The 16,825-nt window shown below is 41.6% G+C and overlaps 1 protein-coding gene across 4 annotated transcripts in view; it reads left to right on the plus strand.

Moving 5' to 3' along the window:
• The window catches only part of SFMBT2 (Scm like with four mbt domains 2), a 241,820-nt gene that overhangs the window by 144,250 nt on the left and 80,745 nt on the right, over positions 1-16,825 (plus strand). For all 4 annotated transcript variants that reach the window (XM_032258157.1, XM_032258158.1, XM_032258156.1 and 1 more), the window contains 2 exons: positions 9,415-9,516; positions 14,113-14,260. In XM_032258157.1, coding sequence (XP_032114048.1) covers positions 9,415-9,516; positions 14,113-14,260 — 250 coding nt within the window. The remainder of the gene's footprint in view (positions 1-9,414; positions 9,517-14,112; positions 14,261-16,825) is intronic.

The raw sequence follows: 16,825 nt of genomic DNA on the forward strand, positions 1-16,825 counted from the left end.
TGTAGCAAGTGCTGATCGCATCATTGCACTTCAGCCTGGGTGGCAGAGACCCTATCTCAATAAAAACAGAATTTGGTTTCTGCATGAGGATGATTTTACTGCCTTTTTTTTTTTTTTTACATGAAAACCCTCATCAAGTACATTTTAATTTTGTTGTGTTAATTAATAAGAACTTGTTCTCCCCTGTGCCACATCATCCTAATTTTATATCATGTGAGATGTATTTATCTAATGAAGTGGGGATGGGAAACGGCATTAGCTATTTTTGGAGTCTGTGATAGCCACAAAATGACATTTTAAGAGCATAAGCTTCGGTTCTTCAAGCATCTTGAGTAAATGTGGAGATGAGTCACGTTCAGGCAGGCCAGGCGGACATGAATGTTCTTTTCTTTTCTTTTCAATTCTTTTTTTTTTTTTTTTTTTTTTTTTTTTTGAGACGGAGTCTTGCTCTGTCTCCCAGACTGGAGTGCAGTGGTGTGATCTTGGCTCACTGCAACCTCCACCTCCCAGGTTCAAGCAATTCTCCTGCCTCAGCCTCCTGAGTAGCTAGGACTGCAGGCACGCACCACTGCTCCCGGCTAATTTTTTTGTGTTTTTAATGGAGACAGTGTTTCACCATGTTACCCAGGATGGTCTGTAATCTGCCTACTTTGGCCTCTCAAAGTGTTGGGATTACAGGTATGAGCCGTGGCACCTGGCCTGTTCTTTCTTTTCTGTCTTCTCTTTCTCCTGTCTCTCCATTAGTAATGCTCTTCATTACTGTCTGTAGATTAATACTCACAGCCATGTGTATACTGTGTTTTATAAAGAATTTTACTATTCACCCTGAAGCTTTGGCACCTGCCAGAGATGTGAGTTGCTGCTGACTCATGATGACTATATCGGGGCAAGTGTGTTTCTCCCGCAGCGACGGTTCATGCCTCCTGAATCAGGTGCTGGCCTTTGCCAGGTCGGCAACCACTGCCCAGGCAAGGACTTCATCAGAGGCAGATGTTGAAGGCAGTGGGTGACCGTGAGTAGTGAGTGCACCCAGGGCAGGCTCTGAGGTTGTCAGATCTTCCTGACCTCTGTTTTAAGTGAAAAAAAGTGAGACATAAGCCAAAACTATAAAGTCAGGACACCAAGATATTGCAGTTTGTCCATACTCCTTTTTCCAGCATAATACTCTACTTCCTGTCTCACTGCTCAGTTCTTTTCTTTTCCTTTTTTTTTTTTTTTAAAAGGAGTTTCACTCTTGTCACCAGGCTAGAGTGGTGAAGTGGTGTGATCTTGGCTCATTGTAACTTCCCTCTCCTGGGTTCAAGTGATTCCCCCACCTCAGCGTCCCCAGTAGCTGGGATTACAGGAACCCGCCACCATGCCCGGCTAATTTTTATTTATTATTTACATTTTGAGATGGAGTTTCACTCTTACTGCTCAGACCAGAGTGCAATGGCATGGTTTTGGCTCACTGCAACCTCCCCTTCCTGGGTTCAAGTGATTCTCCCACCTCAGCCTCCCAAGTAGGTGGGATTACAGGCACCCACCATCATGCCTGGCTAATTTATATATTTTTAGTAGAGACAGAGTTTCACTGTGTTGGCCAGGCTGGTCTTGAACTCCTGACCTCAGGTGATCCATACCTCGGCCTCCCAAATTTTTATATTTTTAATAGAGATGGGGTTTTATCATATTAGCCAGGCTGGTCTGGAACTCCTGACTTCAGTTATTTTCTAAGTAAATTTCCAGCTTCTCAGGGTCAGGGATCACATCAACTACTCTCCTGTCCGTTCATTATAGAATGGTGCTTATCACATGGTATTTAACATACCAGTCACAGGCTGGGGTTGGTGTGGGCTTTGCAGCCAGCCACGTGGACTAGATTAACCACATTGTTCAGAGCAACCTGTCTTGGTTAACACTGATAACATCACGTGGAAGTAGGTATCGATAAAGGATAATTTATGAAGCACCGTGGACATTTTGCTGCACATATTTCCTAACTCTTCGTTGCTTAATGTACACACACACAAAAGTAGTCATGATATTTGTGCATTGTTAATGAAAGCTCTGACTGGCTGTAGATAAACATTTTGGAAATAATTTTTAGGGTAGGAATACACTCACATACTTTTTTCTTAAGTCATTTAAAAATTCAAGGAATTACCAGCAAGACTTGGAGGTTTTTGTTTGTTTTTGAGACGGAGTCTCACTCTGTCGCTCAGGCTGGAGTGCAGTGGTGTGATCTCGGCTCACTGCAACCTCCACCTCCTGGATTCAAGCAATTCTCCTGCCTCAGCCTCCTGAGTAGCGGGAGTGTGCCACTGTACCCAGCTAATTTTTTGTGTTTTTAGTAGAGATGGGGTTTCACTGTGTTAGCCAGGATGGTCTCGATCTTCTGACCTTGTGATTTGCCCACCTCAGCCTCCTCATGCCTGTTGGGATTACAGGCATGAGCCATCATGCCCAGCCGACTTGGAGGATTTAAGTAAAAGATCAGTGTTAGTAGCTATCACTTTTTAACTTGATTATACTTTTCTTTGAAATAAGATTTTAGGGGGCTACAGGTAGTTGTAGTGGTATTATCTGCTTGTTCTAATTACTGATTTTTTAAAAATTCCTTTGGGTCTTTGTTTCCAGGTTGTAATGTAACGTGGTGCCCGGACGGGGGGCTCAGACTGAGTCAGGCTGCTCGGGCTTGAAGCCTGGCTTCTCTTGGTAGCTCTGTGTCCTTGCTTAGGTAACTTCACCTCTCTGTGTCTTAATTTCCTCTCTGCAGGATGGATTCTATCTCATAGTCTGTGTAAGTGGAAGATGGCAATGCAGGGAGCCTGCCTGCCTTTACAACGTGTTGGCAGTTTCTGTCCACTTGATATTACAGACTGAGCATCTCTTATCCAAAATGCCTGGGACCAGACATGTCTCTGGCTTCATATTTTGGAATATTTGCAGGACAGTTGCCTGTTGAGCATCTGAAAACCCCAAAACCCAAAAGGTTCCAATGAGCATTTCCTGTGAACGTCTTACTGGCCCTCAAAAAGTTTCGGGTTTTGGGCTTGGGATTTTCGGAGTTGGGATGTCCAGTTTGTATATACAGAGCCTAGTGAGTCTCAGCACAGAGTGACTGCATCTTAGTAGGAGTGAGAACTGCTCCGGCTCTGGAGGGAATAAAGCTGATGAAACCCGGGTGGAGACAGGAAGTCGATGTAGACAGAATCTCTTTTACGATGTCATTTTGCTGAAAATAAGGTTCCCTGAAGAGAGATTGCCGCAGCTGCCTGTTAAGACAGTCCTCCAATAAAACGAATGGCATTTTACTTTTGATCAATATAAAACTACTTTAGGGCAAAAATAAAAATGGGTAGTGATGAATGTAGATGGGAATGACATTGCTGGCATTTATTAAAGGAGAGTAGTTTTTCTGTAGGCAATTTGACCAGACTCCAGTACTCTTAAATAAACAGTATTTCTTGAATGTGACAGGCATATTTGTAAATCCACTAAGGACTTCGTAATATATCCTGATAACAGGAATAACATCATTCTTAATCCAATAATTGTGAAGCATGAATGATTCTCTAGAGCTTTGCAAAGGCCAGAATGTCTCTTTCAAATGACAGTGAATTTTCCATTATCTCTCAGTACCTAATCCGTTTGGCGAATCGTGTTCAGGAACCAGGAACTCTGTCCGCCCTTAACATTGAGAATGATTAGTTAGGTGTTTGTGTAAATGAATGCCTGCCCTCTGACTGCATTAACAGGCCAAAGTAAGTGGTCTATGGTGACTAGATTTGTTTTTCAATGAGGATAGCTGCATCTTTTCTCATATACTAATATGGGTGGACACTTACACCACAGAACTTAGCAGTACTGTCTGTTGGCTTATTTGGAAATTCACTGGTGTTGAATTCTTCAGTTATCATAAAAACTTGTTATTTCTTAGGAGTGTCAAATAACTTATTTTGCCTTTTAGATCATGTTTAAATGCTTCCATCTCATATCCAGAGCCCAGTCCCTCTGTATAAAGTCACTGTGCCACCTTCCCAGAATCTTTTGTCATTCTGAGTCACATGATTTTCATCTTCCAAATTAAGCTTTACCCCTATAAATCCTTTGACTACCATGATCATAATGATACTTTGTTTTTACATGTAGAAGTAAAAGAATTTGTTCTGAAGTTTCTTCTCAGTCTGGATCTTCCATAGCTGTTCTTGCCTGTTTCTTCCTTCTCCCTTTGACACATGGAGGGTGTTGTGTGTATTCCATGCAATATCTGTTAGTCTCCTGTGCGGTGCCTCAGTAGTTTCTGATCATTGCTTATCGGATAAGTGATAGAATATAGGATTGGAATGGATGTCAAGAAATCATCAAGTTTTTGTCATCCCTTCAGTTTAATTCAATAAATGTTTATTGAAGCCTTTCTTGGATGAGCCATGTAGTATAAGTGAGAGAATTTGGCATTTACTGGAAAGTTCTGCACATACAACATGGCTATCTTTCATGTTTTTAAAAAGTCCTCCAATGCCCAGAAGTTTCAATGGCAAACCCCTTTAGAAAATATTGTCCTGCTCTTGCAGTAAAATGTTTCTGACATCGTCATTCATGAATAATATGAACATTAGAGTAGCAGGTTTAGTCAAACTTTAATTCTTATGTCTTTATTCTAGAGTCTTCTCCATTCCCATTACGTTGACTTAGCTTTGAAACTGCTGGGATTTCTACATGGTCATAGAGGGTTTTTTTGGGGGGGCGGGGAGTGTTGATTAGAAAGTGATTTTCAGAAAGTGAAAGTGAGGGCTGAAAGATACAGGATCCAAATTTATTTCTGAAATACAGGGTTGAAGTTTAATAGGATAAGATATGTGGATATTTGAGGCCAGACTATAAATACTTGTGTTTGGATGCTGCGACTTCTCAGAATATCTGACTTCCTTTTTTCAAGTATATGAAACAAGAGAGTTTAGGGGGCTTTATATAGTTTGAAAAGAAAAATAGATGCATTTCCGTGAGTAAGAAGTGTGTTGACTGTAACTTATGAACTGTTTTTTACCCACAACACTTCTGACATCATGTGTGTGGGTTTTTCCACATCAGCCAGTTCTTCAGCTCTCTGGACAGCAGGTGAATATCCTGCAGTTTAATTCATTTCTGACGCTGTCTGAAAGCAGCGCAGACCCCACAAGTGAAGGATTCAGTACCACCAGATACCTCCACATTGATGCCATCACAAGTCCTGGGCTTCCTGTATTTGATGGCTATAAATTAGGGTTCCTCACACCTCGTCTTTGGATTTGGTAGTTGTCCAGAATGGCTCACAGAGCAGTTTCCTATTACCTGTTTATTGTAAAGGGTAACATACAGGATGCAAATGAACAGCCAGATGGAAGAGGTGCCCAGGGAGAGGGGTGGAAGGGGGCCCCAGGCACAGGAGCTTCCTGCCCTCTGGAGTTGGGGTGCCCCCACCTGCTGGCATGTGAAAGTATTCAACTGGAAAACCCCCAACTCTGTCATTTACTGTGTTCATGGAAGTTTCATTATGTAGGCACGATTGATTAAATCTTTGGCCATTGGTGATAAGCTCCATATCCAGCTCTTCTCCCCTCCCCAGTGTTTGCCGGGGTGGAAATGAACTTACAGCCCTCCCTAATCATGCCTTGGGCTTTCCAGACATGAGACCCCACCCTGAAGCTGTTTAGGGACCCACCAAGAAAGGACCCATTAGAACAAAAGAGCTCCTATCACCTGGGAAATCCCATAGGATTTAGGAGTCCTGTACCAGGGACAAAGACCCATATACATTTACCACATAGCTGAAACCTAGGAGAAATAATTTAAGTTGTAGGACATCTGAGCCAAGACTGGCAGAGGGGAAACTAGTTCTAAAATTTCTGGAATAATGCTCACTGAGCATTATTCTTAAGCCAAGAACATTTTCATGTCATGTTATTTTTATTTTTATCCTCAATCTGACCATTTGTGGTTTTGATGTTTATATTCATTGTTATAGGTGAGCAAAGATGCAGAGTTTAATGATGGACATTGGAGCACAGGACACTCAGGAGCAAAGGAAGAGATTGTGTGTTGTGTGCAGGAAGCAGAAGTGATCCTCTCTTAACCTAGAGATGTAATTAGATGCAGAGGACGCTGAAGTCATTACCCATAAGCATTTGCAATACAGTCTGCACCTCTGATTGGACAGGGTTATCTCAGGGACCCATTGCTGTCTGCTGTGTTTCCAAGGAGAAGCAACCACTGACTGCTTTCTGCTAGATGACTGTGAACACAGGAAGTCGGCAGAGAGGGCAAGCCTCCTGGGGCCACAGAGTTTCCACATAGCACCCGGAGCTATGATTGACAGACCCTCCCAGAGGGCTTGGAGTATGGGATAAAGGATGGGTGTGGATTTGGCTAAAGACTCCAAGTCAGTGGTCAAGGTCAGACTGAGAGCCTGGGATGTAGAAAGGGCTTAGGGTTGTGGGTAAACCCTACTTAGGAAGCTGACTCTACTCAGAGAACAAAGGTTGGAGCAAGAGTTCTGTAGAGCAGAGAGAAGCACAGAATCTGGAATGGAGGGAATGAAGAGAGCCCCTTGGCTGTCAGGATGCCCCTACAGCAGGGACTCCGAGGAGGGCCGTGGTGATAGAGGCAGCCTGGGAGAAGACCCATGCCTGCCCCCGCACACCAGACTTCAGGAATGCCTTGCCCTGTTTATTGTAAAGGGTACCATGTGGGATGCAATGAACAGTGGCTGTGGCTGGTGAGGGGCAGGCTGCAGGAGGAAGGGCGTCCTGCACAGAGAGGGAGGCTCCTGAGAAACACTGACATTCACTGTTTATGTTTAACCATTATTTATAGTTATGAATGTGCTGGGAGTGATGGAGGGCACCTGTGAGTTGTCAAACAGTGTGATAGTGACTGCTTAGACTTGCTGAGTACATTCAGGCCACGTTTTATTCTCTGATAATTTTATAATAATTCCCCTTTTCCAAAGACGAAAGTGGTTTGTACTTAAATGGGGAAGGATATTTACCTGCAGAAGCCATGACTGGGACTCAGTTTCCTGCTGATGGGTACTGGTGACATGGGTGCCTGACAGGAGCATTCACTTGTCATCTTTTTTTTAATGTTTAAATTTTTTTATTGGTACATAATAGATGTACATACTTTGGGGTACATGTGATTGTTTAATACATTCATATAATTTGTAAAGATCAAATCAGGGTAATTGAGATACTGAGTACCTAAAATATTTGTCTTTTCTTTATGCTAGAAGCACTCAAATTAACTTGGAATCTTTTAGTTCCAGTATCAGTGAGTCAGTGTTGGTTTGGTTGTGATGTCTCCTCGCCTGTGGCTTCTAGCCCTGCCTGGGCATGACGGCTGGTGTGTGTTGATCCGCATTCGCTCTCTGTACAGGAGCCTTCGATTCCTTTTCTTTCCTGATGTGCCTTCCCCCAGCCACCTTTAAAAATAAATGCTTTGAAATCAAAACCACAGTGAGATGCCCTCTCACACCAGTAAGGATGGCTGCTATTAAAAAGTCAAAAAGACAACAGATGCCAAAGAGGCTGTGGAGAACAGGGGACACTTACACACCGCTGGAGGGAATGTAAATCAGTTCACTCACTGTGAAAGCAGTTCTGAGATCTCTCCAAGAACCTAAGCAGCTACCATTTGACCCAACAGCCTCATCAGTGGTGGCATCCCCAAAGGAAAACAAATCATTCTATCAAAAATACACACGCACTCACATGTTCATTGCAGCACTGTTGCAAAGACATGGAATCAACCTAGGTGCCCAGCTATTTTGGAGGCTGAGACAGGAGAATCGCTTGAACCTGGGAGGCAAGGGTTGCAGTGAGCTGAGATTGCACCATTGCACTCTAGCCTGGGTAACAAGAGTGAAACTCCATCTCAAAAAAATAAAAAATAAATAAAAGCTAAAAATAAATAACTTAAATGCTTTGCTTGCAACATAAACCATGCAGATCATCACCTGTGCCTGTTTCCTTGTGCTTTTCCTTATGCATATAACTTTCATAAAGTGTTGATTGTAAGTTCTTAAGGAATTTCTAAGTTTCTAAGTGTTTAAAGTGGCCATTTTCTTTGATTGGGTTTTGTCGTGTTGGACCCCATCCTTTCTTGTTCTGATTAATGTCTTCTTTGGACATGGGACTGCTTACTTCACCCAGACCCAGCATTCATCATGCATCCCCTCATACAGAGACCTTTGCAGACTGCCCTGGGGACATGAAAAATGAAAGCGTCCCTGCGATTCTATAGGCGTGTACATTCTGTTACCTTGGCCGCTCGGTGTCCTGGTGGAGAGCTGTATAAGTGGTTCTTCTAGTCTGATCTCCTGGTGGACACTGATGGTACTGACCAGCTTTGGGGGGCTGTGGGGGAACAGGCACTGCCCGACCGGGCTCTGTGCAGTCCTCAGAGTTGGATAGAGAGAGACATCGTGGAAGTAATTAAAAACCCACTTCAGATTCACAGATAAAAGAAGGCAACAGGTCTCCAGATATTTTTGCACTTCACACCCAGCTGATGTATTTGGAAACCACAGGATTTATTTGCAGCTATTATTTCCTCAGGGACAGACTGGAAATAGATTTATTTATCCACTGCTGTTTATCCTGACTGTGAGTTACGAGGTGACTTCCATCTCTGCAAGATGAATGTTGGTATCCGGAGTCCAGCCAACCTCCTCTATTGCTGTGTAGCTGAAGTAGACATTGAAATGTGTTTTTTTTTAAAGGCAGGAAAGCCCCCTCTTTCTCACATAAGGTTGCTGTGAGTGGGTCATAAAACTGCCAGATCCCTATTAGGAAGGGGGTGTTGCTCACCTTTATTGAGTGGGAGTCAGGTTCTGATTGTGGCGCAGGTTTGGAGTCTTACCTGCAGGCATCTCTTAAGATCATGGATCCTTGAGTACCCCTACCCATCCTCACACTGGTGAGCTGTGTGCGAACTTACTCCCAGTAACTGGTAAGCGTGTGCTCTTACACACGGAAGGTGAGGGCAGACCCTGGGTACAGGGTACTGACTGAAGCCCTGTGATGTGACTTCAGCAGTAAGAGTTTTCTGAAGACACCCTGCCATGTTAGGATGACGGACTGCTGCCCGTACTGTGCTGTGCTTCAGTTGATAGCACCTAGGAAGATCAAAGCCGTGTAATGTGAATTTTTGCTTAGTGTAAATTTAAGCATGGCCACGAAGCCTTGTGGCCTCTCCCTTGGAAAAGCAATATAGCCTGTGGAAAATAATTAGATCCGTGGTCTCTTGCAATAATTGGAAGTTTGAAACAGGGAGGGTGAATTGTTTCCGTCAGATTTCAGTTGCCCAATAAAATGCTCCTGGAGCGCCTACAGACAGCGGCTGAGGTCATTTACAGAACCGTGGCTTTCAGTGTTTTCATCTTTCTCTCTACAGGATCACGCAGATTTGCGAAGCCATTTCTTCACAGTTGGGATGAAGCTTGAGACAGTGAATATGAGTGAGCCCTTTTACATCTCTCCTGCGTCAGTGACTAAGGTGGGTTTTCCTTCCTCACTCTTCGACACAGCCCCTGGAGTGGATCAAGTTAAGTCTTTCCACTCAAAGACGACAAGATGAAATATGTTCATGCAAGGCTATCAGCACGGCCAGGTGAAGCTAAGGAAGATTGCCGCCCCTCTGGTCCAGCATGGCTTTCAGCCCTTTTTATTACTGGTGGCACAGATACCCCCTCTTATCACAGTTAGGGCGAATTTTCCTTGTCTTCTGCTAGTTGTCCACTGACAAGTTGCATGTCGTAATCATTACAAGGGTAATTTGTTATTCCTGCAGCGGTAGGAGTAAATATGAGCTGTTTATACTTGGAAAATACATGAAAATAGTGCAAAGCAAATTCTCATCTCCCATGTCTCAGCTTTTCTATGTTCTTTTTCTCATCTGCCCTCATTGACTAAAGGAAAACTCATGCCAGATTCAAAACTGAGTTACTTTTTAGCGTAAAGGCATTTTTATAATGATCTGTTAGTCTTTGAAGATGGTGATATCCTGGTGTGGCATGGTGGCTCACATCTGTAATCCCAGCACTTTGGGAGACCAAGGTGGAAGGATCACTTGAGCCCAGGAGTTCAAAACCAGCCTGGGTAACATAGGGAAGACCCTGTCTCTACAAAACAATAAAGTCTTTTTTAAAAAGAGTATAATATCCATTCCCCATTAAAGAAATTTTAATGACATAACCTCTGGTAAAATCGAAATTGCTTGTTTCTACCTTAAGGATTCTCTTGTGAATGGTGGGGCAAACAGCATTTGTGACCAATGTGTGCTTTTGTGAATGGTCTTTTGTGTACTTCAGTAGGATAATTTAATTAAATATTCAAAAGTCAATTCTATTTTAATTTCTTTTTCTTAAGGAAATGGGATTTTCTTTAAGGAAAATCACTTTTCATGCAGTGATTAATGTTTTAATGTTATTTGAGTCATGAGTTTTTAAAAATTTACGATTTGCTAACACTTGAGAAATTTAGTAGTGATAGTGTATAACAGAATATGGAAATTGGTTATAAGAATGAAATGCTTTCTAAATGTTTTTTCTTTAGTGGACATAAATTATTTTTATAACCATTAAAGTATTTTTTTTTTAAGGATAACTTTAAGGGCTAGGCACGATGGCTCATTCCTGTAATCTTGGCACTTTGGGAGGCTGAGGTGGGAGGATCACTTGAGGTCAGGAGTTTGAGACCAGCCTGGCCAACATGATGAAAACCTGCCTCTGCTAAAAATACAAAAATTTGCCAGGCATGGTGGTACATGCCTGTAATCCCAGCTACTGAGAGGCTGAGGCAGGAGAATTGCTTTAACCTGGGAGGCAGAGGTTGTAGTGAGCTGAGACCTTGCCACTGCACTCCAGCCTGGGCAGCAGAGCGAGACTCCATCTCAAAAAAAAAAAAAAAAAAAAAAAAAAAAGAAGATAACTTTAAATATTTAAGGTACTTTATTTAAAGGAATATATATTGGCTTTTATTTTATAATCTGGAGGTCAAAAGTCATGTATTCCTGATTATCTAGCATCCATTAAAAACCTGTTTTTTGAAATGACCTTTGGGGTTCTTGACTGTGTATCTTGCTAGTTGTCGGATATTTTTCCAAAATGGACGCATGGTGCCCTGTTGAATCCTGGCCAGAATTCCCCTTTGCTCTGGCAGTGGGTGCTGCAGGCATGCCCGCTGCCCCACTGTCTGCCACAGGGTCACCTCACCTGCTACTTATCAATTAAACTCAACAGAGTCGATGTGCATAGCCTCTCTCATGTTCTTATGCCTTTAAATAGCTATAATATGTAATGTTAGAATGTGTCTACTCATCAAAATCAGTTTCAACCCAAATGTCTTTATCCAGTTGGGTAGACTTCCAGTGATAGTTGGTTTTTCACAGTAAATAATTTTCTCTAAGTAAATCTTATTGTGGGGAGGGAGAAGGTATTTTTACTGACTTCTAAACTGTGTTTTCCTTTTTATTTTGCTTTTTCTTACCCTTTGTAGCAAATATAAAATGAGTCATGCTGTTTCGTATACACTCCTTCTCTTATTGACCATGTATCATATAATGCATGGACTGGGATCTGTGCATCTGTCTTTTAGAACCTAGGTAGACACCTCCCCAGGTTCTAGACTCATCTTCATGTAATGAGGTATCAGAATACTCTTAGTTTAGAAGATATTCATAATTAAATGTATTTCTCTAAATACGGGAAAGTATGTTGGAATATTACGCTTGAAAATGTAACTTCCTATGCTGTCCTTACTCATCACAATGATAATTTCATTTTTTTCCACCATGGGCCTTTACTTCGTGGTATAACTGTTGAAGATGTATATAAATAATGTTTCCACAAACAGACAAGGATTCAGACAGGCACATAGTGGATCCAGTATTAAATGACGAACCTCCAGACATACAGCGGGGGTGTGTTTTTGGTGTTGAGATACTGGCAGATGGTGATGATGTCATCTGTGTAAGTAAGCGAAGTGTGTTGTATTGATTAGAAGGATACTGAATTAGAAGCCTTGGGTTCTGTTTCTGTTTCTGCCAACTCTTTGCTGCGCAGTCTTGGACAAGTCAGTTAACTACTCTGGGCTTTAGTTCTGAGTCCTGTGGGTTCTGGACTGGATAGAGCACAAAACAGTGCTTCCGATCATTTAGGAACATGAGCCCTGATGGATTTGATGAAACTTACTAAACTTTTCCTTTGAAGTGTTCCCACGTGAGTATGAATCTTAATGGTTGTGGAAATTCTTAGTGCCCTTCTTTACAAGATACTGTGGCTCCACCAAAACACATGCTCTTTATATACGTATGTGTGTGAGTATGTGTATGTATGTGAGATAGACTAAATAACAGGTAATTTAACAGATATTTACTGAGCATTCATAGGCTCTCTTCTGGACAATGATCCTGTTGTGGAGCTTATATTTTAATGGAGGGAGACAGACTATAAACAGAATTAATAAGTAAGTAAATACAGAGTGTTACATATTAAATGGGCTAAGGAGAAAAATGCACAGGGCAGGGATATTGGGGTTCTGGGACTGTGCCCCCAGTAGCAGTGAGGATTCCAGGAGACTTCGATATTTGTTCCGCTCTTGGTCCGCACTGGCTTTGCATCCTGAGCCAAAGCGCCATGCTTCAGTTTTCAAGACTGTCCAATAGAGATGCCTGTGGCAGTCGGCAGGTGCCCAGAAGAGTGAAAGTGACAAAAGTTGAAGTATTTTCATAATCCTTTAATACAATCTTGCGGGTTTCAGGTGGAGGGAGAATGGGATTCTTAACAGGGTTCTCGGAGATGACCTCACTGGGAAGGCCCCCATCTGATCCTTTGTTCCTTGAAGTTGACTTTCACAGGCAAACCTTTCAGGACACTATTTACCAAAACTGGCACAGAGAAGAACAGAAGTGAGTTTCCTCTCTTGCTTCAATTTGAACTAAATTGCTTCCAGAAAAAAAACTGAAGAAGCCAGGAATCATAGCTTCATAAAACTCTCAGGGTTTCCTAAGGAAAACTGGGTTATGTCTGTCGAGTTGGGAAAGGGATCTTCTTTGCTGTCGTGTTTTGGATACTACATTATTTAAATACATCACGCTTTTCAGTGATGGTCCGTCTGAGTTTTGCCCTCTGCTTTGCTTATCTGCACACCTGGCTCTTATTTCTTCATTGATGTTTCTTCTTATACTCAGTGATCATTTATCCAGTTCCTACATACAAAGCATTTTATATGCATTTGGGGATACCTGTGTTCATAAAAAAGATATCATTGTCCTCTAATAACTTAATCTCTATTGCATTGGAAGACTATGTGTTATCAGTCCAGGAAGGAATGACAGTTTTCAATACAGAAGTTGAAGTCTGAAATTTTAGGAGCACAGAGTGAGGGCTGTTTATTCCAACCATATCAGCAGCATTGAAATAGGAGACGCACCTTCAAAATGCAGTGTGTTTTAAACATGGCACTGGGGGTGTTGTAGGGCTGTTTATTCCAACCAGATCAGCAGCGTTGAAATATGAGACACGCCTTGAAAATGCATTATGTTTTGATAGCTTAAGCATGGCACTGGGGTTGTTGTAGCCCATGAGGCTTAGTGTGAATGATTTCCTCTCTGGTTTTCTGAAGGATATGGTGTAGGATAAGGCTAGAAAGCTCCAAGCCAGACCTTGGAGATTCTTGAATGATCAGGTATAAAGAGTTTGGTGCTGGCTATGAACAGTGATAAACGGTTTCACTTTTCAGTTCCTGTCTTGGCTGTTGTCTAAGCTGGGGTTTGCCTCTCTGACTTCCTCCGTTCGTTTCTCTTCAAGCTATGGCCATTGGTTAATTCTCTGAGTCTTTGATATTGCTCATTCTCATACTTCCATATATCCTATATTTATTTTTCCAATAATAGGACCATAGTGGTCAATTCTAACTTTTTTATCAGCCGAATTAATTTAGCAACAGACATTGAATATGCCAGTTTGTATTCAAATCATTTTGATGAAATATGTTAATTGCCTTTGGAAGCTCTGCCAGTATGTTATACTAGCATATGTAACTCCTAAGAATTAACTTTTGGTTCCCCCCTGCTTTTTTTTTTTTCTTTTAGGTTTTTAACAATCACTTTTTTCAAGTGACTATTGATGACCTAAGACCTGAACCAAGTCAAGTTTCAGTGCTGTGCCATGCAGATTCTTTGGGGATTTTGCCAGTACAATGGTGCCTTAAAAATGGAGTCAGCCTCACTCCTCCCAAAGGTTTGTATTCCGTGAAGGCGTGCAGGGTCTGGGTGATTCAGGAGGGTGTCTTATTGTCATTGAAGTAATTCCTGTGTTAATCTGGGGAGGCTGGTTTTGTAAAGGGTTTAGACATAGTGGAAATAGGGTGTTAATCTGGGGAGGCTGGTTTTGTAAAGGGTTTAGACATAGCGGAAATAGGGTGTTCTTCAGCTTGACATAGGTGTCAGTTATACCTGCATCCTTCAGCTGGGAGGGCGGCCTTGGGCTTCTCACTTCTGTCCACGGGAGTTTCCCTATTAGTTACTGCAGTATTGGCAGCTATGCTGCTATTGTTCAGGCATAGAGGGTGCAGCATTGCTGACTGACTGAGGTCAAACACTCGAAAGTGTCTAAGAAGTGGTTTTACAAATGTAGCACAATGTTAGGGAAGCATTCCTTTAGAGTTTTTATTTCCAGTAAGCAAAGCTTTCCCCAGAGTCAATTTGCTTTCAGATATCCAAAAATTACATGCTATAATACTTTAAAATAATTACGTTGGGAGCCAGGATGGATTAAAATAATTTTAAATTGGGATTCAAGAACCGCATCGTGAGTAAGTACTACTCTTAAGAGTTAACCAGTGTGGTTTGTTGTGCCCTAAAAGCTTATGGTTTATTCAGGAAGAAAGCAGTAAGATGAGAGGTGAGGGCCGGGCGTGGTGGCTCACACCTGTAATCTCAGCACTTTGGGAGGCCAAGGCAGATGGATCTTGAGGTCAAGAATCAAGACCATCCTGGCCAACATGGTGAAACCTCATCTCTACTAAAAATACAAAAAATTAGCTGGGTGTGGTGGTGCGTGCCTCTAGTCCCAGCTACTCGGGAGGCTGAGGCAGGAGAATTGCTTGAAACCTGAAAACGGAAGTTGCAGTGAGCTGGGATTGCACCACTGCACTCCAGCCTGGCAATAGAGTGAGACTCTGTCTCAAAAAGAAAAGAAAAAGAAAATTAGAAAAAGATTAGAAAATTAAACTTATTGGGGAGGATTTTAACAGAAAACCTGAAATAATAAGGGGTTTTGTACTAACCTTTCCAGATTGTCGGGGATTGGATTGCTTGGGGCATTAACCTTACTGGGAAAATCATCCAATTCCCACACTGGTTAAGTCCCACCTTGCCTGGTGGCCTCGTCGTGCTATTTGCATGATTTAATGGTGCCGTGCCTGCTTACCTTTACTATAACTGTATTCTGCTGGGCCTTCATCTTCATTTTCCCCTGTATTTGTCCTTACAGAGGAGATGCTTTTGAATATTTCCATTTCAGCTGTTGACTGCTCAGGTTAAAGTTGTGTAGTCATGGAATTCGGCCTAATGGTATATGGTGAACTTCCACAGAACTGTTATACTGTTTACCACTCACTGTTTTTAATGCCTAATTCATTCACTCTTCAAAATGAACCATGAAGAATCTGAGTCACAGAAAGCTTGTATAACTTGCCCAAAGTCACTTGGATTGTAGGTCTCCAGGCAGAGCTTGGGTCCTGGGACTGTGTCACCTGGTAGCAGTGAGGGCTCCAGGAAGCCTTGGTGTTTGCTTCTCTGTTGGTACACACTGGCTTTGCATCCTGAGCCATGTCACCACTTCCTTTTTCAAGACTGTCCAGTGGAGACATCTGTGGGAGTCCTCAGGTGACCAGCAGAGTTAAAATGATAAAAGTCAAAGGATTCCCATCCCTCTAATATGGCCTTGCAGGAGTCATGTATTCAACCACCTATTGGTAGTGGGTGAGAAGTCCTTCCCTGCTGTGGAATTAGCTGCAGTAGAGTTTGAAAGCCCTGTGGGCCGTCTTCTTTTGCTTCTTTGGACTTGTCTCATGGAAGTATATGTGGAGAATGGGTCCTGTGTCATTGAAGGAAAACTTTTTCTAGATATGTAAATGCTACTTGGTTAGACTTCTAATTCCTCCATAGTATTAGGATCTATTTACATTTAAGAATTTTATAATGGTTGGATATTTCCTCACAGAGTGAAAAAAAGGAAAAGTATTTCTATCAGCATTTCAGCTGCTTGATCACTCCATTATGGCAGAGGTTTCATAGTTGTCAATGTTTTCAGAATTTTAAAATACATTTTCTATGAATTACATAAAAAGATCATTGACATAGCTTAGAAGTTCACTAGGAAAATGGATGTGTCTATTTGGATACTTGAATTTTATGATATTAAGTGATATTAAGTAAAATTCTCATAAAATATGATACTAAGTAAAATTGTTTTACATTAATGTAATTGAACTCTTAAACATGCAATAAAAGGACTGTAGAAAGATATAAAATTAAGTATTTTTATATTTTAAACTTTTTTATACTTAATATTTAGTTATGATGATCATTTCTTCTCTTTTATCTAAGTATTTGTGATATTTGGTGAGGTGGAATTATCTTCATGCATTCTTCCAAACCATTCCTTTCTCTTATTGAAAGCAAAATTGTCTTTTCAAAAACTCAAAAGAATGTTTCTTCACGGATATTATATACAAATACATACTACACATCAGTAGAATATTGAGTAATGGTGGCTAATACCTTCCAGTAAGAAACTATA

The sequence above is a fragment of the Sapajus apella genome, unplaced genomic scaffold (assembly GCF_009761245.1).
Source record: "Sapajus apella isolate SASKATOON/1434 unplaced genomic scaffold, GSC_monkey_1.0 scaffold100, whole genome shotgun sequence".
Taxonomy (NCBI): Eukaryota; Metazoa; Chordata; class Mammalia; order Primates; family Cebidae; genus Sapajus; species Sapajus apella.